This window comes from Cinclus cinclus, chromosome 5 (assembly GCF_963662255.1).
Source record: "Cinclus cinclus chromosome 5, bCinCin1.1, whole genome shotgun sequence".
Lineage (NCBI taxonomy): Eukaryota > Metazoa > Chordata > Aves > Passeriformes > Cinclidae > Cinclus > Cinclus cinclus.
In genome coordinates, this window is record NC_085050.1 from 36,175,249 (window position 1) to 36,182,360 (window position 7,112).

General features: G+C 54.7%; 1 protein-coding gene across 1 annotated transcript; it reads left to right on the forward strand.

Moving 5' to 3' along the window:
• The first annotated feature begins 411 nt into the window (after positions 1 to 411).
• On the forward strand, positions 412 to 2,107 carry HAND2 (heart and neural crest derivatives expressed 2). The gene is made up of 2 exons (XM_062493617.1): positions 412 to 966; positions 2,009 to 2,107. Exons 1-2 carry the CDS (start codon positions 412 to 414, stop codon positions 2,105 to 2,107), a joined length of 654 nt encoding a protein of 217 aa, XP_062349601.1.
• Positions 2,108 to 7,112: the final 5,005 nt, after the last annotated feature.

Below are 7,112 nucleotides of genomic sequence, written 5' to 3' on the forward strand. Positions count from 1 at the left end.
CCACCCGGCCGGGCCGCGGCGGACTTGGCGAGAGCGGAGGGAAGCAAGAGGAGAGGAAGATCCCAGGCTGGGAAGCCAAGCCATTTTGTTTTGGTCGACATCTCTTCATAGCTTTTTTTTTTTTTTTTTTCCTGTGCGCGCTTCCTCGAAGACCCGGCCTCGGGCGAGGAGGAGGAGGAGGTGGAGGCACAACGCATGAGCGGCGGCGGCGGCGCCCTGGGAGGGGGGATCGCTCGGGCATCCGCGGGGACTTTGCAGCAGAGCCCTATGGAGAGGCAGCGGGCAGCGGGACAGTGCTGAGGGGTGAGCGGCGGGCAGCATCTCCCGCCGCTGAGACGGGGTGGGGGGCGGGCGGGGAAACCTTTGTTTTGGGGCCCGGGGGGGCGGGGAGGGGTGCTCTAGGGAGCGGGGATGAGTCTAGTGGGCGGCTTCCCCCACCACCCGGTGGTGCACCATGAGGGCTACCCTTTCGCTGCCGCCGCCGCTGCCGCCGCCGCCGCCGCCACCCGCTGCGGCCACGAGGAGAACCCCTACTTCCACGGCTGGCTCATCAGCAGCCACCCGGAGATGTCCCCCCCCGACTACAGCATGGCTCTGTCCTACAGCCCTGAGTACGCCAACGGGGCGCCGGGCATGGACCACTCCCATTACGGGGGGGTGCCGCCCGGGAACGGCCCGCCCGGGCTCGGGGGGCCCCGGCCGGTGAAACGCAGGGGCACGGCGAACCGCAAGGAGCGGCGCAGGACTCAGAGCATCAACAGCGCCTTCGCGGAGCTGAGGGAGTGCATCCCCAACGTGCCCGCCGACACCAAGCTCTCCAAGATCAAAACCCTCCGTCTGGCCACCAGCTACATCGCCTACCTCATGGACCTGCTGGCGAAGGACGACCAGAACGGGGAGGCGGAGGCTTTCAAGGCAGAGATAAAGAAGACAGACGTGAAGGAAGAGAAGAGGAAGAAAGAGCTGGTCAGTGCTTCGGGACGGGACCGGACGGGACGGGACGGGACGGGACGGGGCGGAACGGGGCGGGGGAGCCGCGGAGGGGAGGCTGTTCGGTCGCCTGCCGGCGCCCCATCCGAGCGCACCCGGCTCCTCGCTGGGCAGAGTCACCGGGGCACGTCCGTGGGGGCACCTCGCTCTCGCCGATCCCTGGCCGTAGCTGCGGGCCGAAAGCGGGACCGTGCACAGCCGCCAGCGGCCGTCGGCGTCCGGTTCCGACGCGGCGGCTGAGAGCAGCCGCGGGAAAAAGGCTGCCGCATTAGGGCTCCCCAGGGAGGTTACTCCCGGGCTGCTCCTTGTCCCGTACCCCAAACCGTGATGTCGCAGGAGGCAAGCCTCTGCTCTCTTAAATGAAAATCTGGAGGCATGATTACCTGCTAAGCCCAGCCCAGCTTTAAGCCCTCGGCAACTACAAGGTTCGCAGCGAGAGGCTTTCCTTCCTCTGCACTCGGCGCTTCAACTTTTTAGATTTTTAACGGGAGAGTCGGTTTAGGAGAGGCAGCGCAAGCCCAATTTCGTGTAGGCCCCATGGCGTGCTCGCGTGTGACTGATTCCCGCATGTGTTAGCGGCTGCAAGTCCGATGTTTTGCCCCGGTGCGGACCGTTGCCCAGCTTCTCCCCGCAATCAGGGAGGGGATGTTTTAAGGGGGGAACCTTATCGTAATCCCTGTGGATGGCTGGCGCCTCTCAGCCTCCAGCCCCGCGCTCCGGTCGCGGCAGAGCAGCGGGGTGGCACGGAGCGAGAATCGGCCTCCGCCGGCGCCCACGGGCGGTAGCGCACGACGCGGGGCCGCTCCCACGGGCGGCGGCTTCGCCAGAGGCGAGATCCCGTGGTGGTCCCCGTTATGTCTCTTGAAGCCCGCAGGCCTCGATGAGCTCGGGTCACCTCGTCGTTTTCGATCTCGAAGCAGAGCAAACGCAACTTAGAAAGGGGAGGAATACATCTAACTTTTTTTCTCTCCTCTCCCCCTTCTGTTTCTCTCTCTCCTCTCGCATCCTGTCTCCCCAGAACGAAATCTTGAAAAGCACAGTTAGCAGCAACGATAAGAAAACCAAAGGGAGGACTGGCTGGCCGCAGCATGTCTGGGCTTTGGAGCTCAAGCAGTGAGCACGGCAGGACTGGAGGAGCCGTCCTCTTAGTCTCGGTAGTGAGCTCTCCTCTGAGGACTCGTTGTGTTTGGAATCATCCAGTTTATTTATGTGCAATTTCTCCCCCAAACCCCCAAAATGTGGATATTTGAAGGAGAGGGAAAAAGCATTCCATATATGAAGAGGAAACTCCAGCTTGGTAAGGGGTAATGTCTCTAAATGTTTTGTGAATGTTATTTGCTCTGTATAAGACACGTGGGAAAAACAGAACCATAGAAAAGGAAAAAAATCCCTCCCTGGCATTAGTGTGTATGTGAAGTGTATCTTTAATACTTGGCCTTTTGGATATAAATATTCATGGGATTATAAAGCTATATTTCAACAGAAGCAGTTGCACCAATGTTTCGATTGACTCGGTATTTAGTGTTGTAATTTTGTTGTGGTCGTTCGGTATTTGAAGATGTTTTCAACAGTTATTGGTTATGTGCACTTCCGTCCGTAAGGGAAAAAGTGGAATCTAATTAATATTGAAGGTGTAAACATTGTAAGTACTCAATAAACCACTGTGTGTGTTTTTTACAAAACAAAAGAAAAAAAAGAAAAAGGAAAAAAAAAGAAAATCCAAATCTTTTTATGTTTTATACCTCAAAATGTTTTGAATAACAGCTTATGTTTATGGCTTTTTTTTTCGTAATATTTAAAATATTCGGAAGTAAACTAAATTATAAAGATGGCTCCTAATTTTATTTTTAAACAAGTGACTGAATGAAAAGAAGGCTAGAAGGAGGGGTCTCTCGGCCCCGTGAGTGTTGAACAGAAACCGGCAGTTCATCTGAATAGGAATTCCTTGTGGTGGTGTTCTCCACGCAGGAGACCTACTGCGAACGGGAAATGGACAAGGGTGCAAACCCCGGGCGGGTCGGGAATAGCAGAGATGCGCGGTTTTCGTGCCGACGGAGCCCGGGCGGCGGCGGTGCCAGGCGCGGGCCCGGGGCGGGGGCGGCATCCCGGAGAGGGGCCGGAGGCAGGCGAGGGAAGCTGGTCAGCTTTGCTCGGAGTGATTATGTAGCAGGTAATTTTACGTCAAGGAAGAAAGAGCGAACAAGGCAAGGGATTTGCGGGGGTCTGAGGGGGGCGCGTGGGGGGGGGGGGGGGGGTGGAGAGGGTGTGCTGTAGGGAATATGTAAGATTTACAATGAGCTACGGTGAACTTAATATTAACTTTGTGGTTCCTAAAACTCTCCTGGGTTGCACGTTTCCAGCTCGCCACAGCGAATATAATTATTTTTAACCTTTTTTATCCAGCTGCAAACTGCAGCAGCCCACGCTCTGGCTTTCTTTAGTACGTTCATTGCTTCCCCAACAGGATCTCTCTTCCCTTAAATATTTTGCCCCGTCTATCGACTCCTTTACAAGGATCCTGGTGCCAGTCTGGTGACTTTTCTGCTCCCCAGTACCAGGGCGAGCTGCAGAGTTCAATGCTGGGAAATACGTGGCGTCCTTTTCTATCCTAGGCATGCAAGAAAAAATGAAAGGTTTTCACTAAAGGAAGCTGGGCTAGGCATTTTTTATCCGTTCCTGATTAAGGGTAAGGTTTTCCATCTTTTCCATAATAAAATTAGGGCTCGCATTTTAAACTTTTAAACTTTTACCTCAACTTAAACCAAGCTGGCTCTCTCTTCAGGTCCAGGGCTGCATACCTGCCGGCCTTCCCGTGTCACCGCGCCTAAGGAAGTGGTTCCCAACGAGACCCAGCAGTAAGCGTAGGTAGATGTGCAATTGCCCATAAAAAGATAAGGGAGCCCCTGCGCCGTTTTGCCGCCCCTGCTGACAGTGGGGAGGTTGCGGGGTTACAACAACCAGACAAAAGTGATGTGCCCTCCCTCCCGTCGGGTCAGGCAGCCCGGCTCTGCTCTCCGGCGTGGGTCTGTGTTTACAGACACTTGCCTCTGTTTATAACACTTGGAGAGAAGAATCTGCCCCCTTGTTTGCTTTTCCTTGCCTATTAGTTGCCCAGATGATGAACTGGAGCTTCTCGAATTCTGCGTCCCCTGCTCAAACAATTTTGGGGTTTTTGTTGTTGTTTGGTGTTTGTTTTGTTGGTTTTTTTTTTTTTTTTTTTTTTGGTAGCGTCACAGGAAAAAATAAAAGGGGGTGAGGGGCGGCTGCGAATGCTGCCGTGGGGCACACCTTGGGCAGCCTCTCCGCAGTTACTGTGTCTCCCCTTGACCGAGTAGCCGAGTTGCAACTCCCCCGGGAGATGCGCGGTAGGGCCGGCGGGCGGCTCCGATATCCAGTCTCCGAATCGCCTGTCCAATATTTCCCCATTAATAATTTTCCGGTTTTGTAACGTCAGTTTATCAGAACCGGGAGCCCCTCTGAAACCGCTAAGGGAGATCTCTTTTAATTGCTCACTAACGAGGATGTTGCTATTTTCTTAGGAGAAGCCATTCCAGCAGCTAAATCACGGGAGCCCTAGACAGACCGGAGCCGACAAAAATGTAGGTTTTGACGTTAAAAGCTAAATGGGGAAGCGGAAGGTAAATTGATGGTAGATGGGGATGTCAGTGCCCTGGCCTCAGCTCTCTGCTGGCGGAGCCAAGGCCTGATAACAGCGGAGCGCTGCGCTCCGCATCCTGCCCGCACCCGGGGCATCGGCATCCCGTCGATCTGTCGGGTAATTCCTCGGGGCCCAAAATATTTTTGGGAGCTTTTACCGAGGTTAAAGGCACGTAAGAGGAGGGATAGCAGCCTTTTCCACTCTGCAACTTTTCTCTGTGGGTGCAGAGAGGAAGAGAGAAGGGGAGGGCACGCGGGAGAGCAGGCGGGCCGCTGAAGCCCTGTCCCCTCAGATTGACTCACGGATCCGTGTTTTAGGCTTGTAGCCTCATTTCGAGGGCTAAGAGAGAGAGACCCTCTGCCCTCTCTCAGGAGAGCACAGCACTTTAAATTTTTTTTTCCCCTTGAAAAGGAAGAGCGACAGAGCTCCGCCGGGTGACGTCCCGCCTCCCTTTCCCTCCCAGGGAGCGGCCCCTCGGTTCCCGGGGCTGCGGGCCCGGCTGCACGCCCGAAACAGCACAGTGGCCCCCTCGCAGGAAGGCGAGGACCTCCCCAGTGGCTGCGTGTCCCCTGGGGACCACGAGGCAGACAGCAGCGTGGATTTTTAGAGCTCGTCCGAATTTTGGAAAGCAGGGTCGCAGCGAGGAGCCGGGTCTCTGCTCCGCTGCTGGCAGCAAGCCTATCAGCCGCTGGCAATACCGAGTTTTGGGGGACTCCGCAACGTGCGGGACCTCGCTGCTATCGGATGTGTATACCATGCCTGCACTTCGGCGAGCAAAAGAGAAAAAAAATGTGGCAGGGCTTTTTTTCCTACGTCTTGCTTTGTGTTGTGGTCTCGGGATTTTTTACTTTTTGTTTTTCACACACACTCCCCCTCCCCCCGTGGTTCCCAGAAGCTCTTCTTTGCCTCAAAAGATTATTGCAATAATTATTTCTCGTTTGATAACGTTGTCAAAGAAGTGCAACGGGGGCCTCTCGGCCAAGCCAAAGACACCCCCAGAACAAGCGCCGGGCCGTACGCGGGGTACAAACAGGACTAGGGGATGCCGTGGAGACAGCATGAACTTGAAAGGTGGGCAGGGAGGTGGGGAGAGAAGGTTAATAATAAAACCTCTAAGCAAAATATCCTCCTTTTGCGCTTGGAAACCTAACCTTAATCCTTCTTTTTCACACGTACTCGCCCAGCGACTCACAAATACCCCCAGAAGAAATCTCCAAGTAGCGATGGGAAGGAAACGCATTCCGCACGCCTACAGACATAATCCCCTCTGCTGTAACGAGGGGCTTATCAATGCTTTATATATTTTTAATTTGGGAAATTTTTTTTTCTGCGGGCCATGAAATATGCGCCTTTGCAAACCAGTTCCGATCTTTTCTATTTCTAATTGACCAATTGCTATTCAGCCGTTTCAGCTTGTCACATACAATGGAGAGTAAAGCAGAGTTGTTATCTGAATTATATATTCACATAAATTCTATCAAAGCCGGGTGATGCGTGAGGCCAGCGGATTTCTGAGGTTCCCTGTGCCTCCCTCTTCTCCCTCCAAACCAGCGTGGTGTGTGTCTCCCTCTTCCTCAGTTTTCCCTCCCCCAACCCCATTTTCCTCTAGGAATACCATTGCTTTGATGATACGATTTTAGAGCATTGATTGCAAATTTATTCTCAGACACTATATAAGTCTTTATATCTACTATTAGAGACATCTGGGAATGATTAGAGCTGTCCCTCCCCCGGCTCTGCTCCCTCTATCTTGCAGCGAGGAGCTAGAGACATGTTGACGTCAGATCAGACGGCTCGGAGCCATCCTGCTCTCCACTTGGGTGTAATCACGGCGACGCTTTCCAAGCGCCGGCCCGGCCGCGGCTGCCAGCTGGGATGCGGGTGCAGTGGGACGCGGCACTCCAGCCCCGCGGCTCCTCGGTACAGCCCGGTTTTGGACCCCGAAAGCTCCGGCTCTTCCGAGCTCGCCGCCGAGGTTGTTTGTTTATTTTGTCTGTTTGGGACTTGGAGAAGCAAAAGCGGTGCATTCCGCGGGCGGGGTTAACTCCTCCACCCATCCCGCTCCCCCCTAGACCCCGGCCCAGCGCTTGCTTTATCTCAGGCCGATTTCTCCCGGCGCGTTCGCTCACAGCGCTGTCTTCCAAAGTAAATATAGAGCCAGGCAGATTTCCACCTTATGTCTTGGCAGGGAGAAATTAGCCAAACAAAGTACAACGCTTACGAGCGGGCAGCCGCAGGCGCGCCGACACCCCGTTATCCAAAGTGGTAGTCAGGTTGAACGAGCCGGGAGAGTTGGAGGCTGCTGTAAAACAAGGCGATTCCCAACCCAAACGGCAGTGCTGCTGGCAAGGAGATGGCTTTGCACCTGCTATTAAATCCTAATGAATCGCCTCTAATTCAGAGCGGGGGCTGGCTGACGGTAACGCTGAACAGCCAGCATGGAAGCCTTGGCTCAGCAGCACCC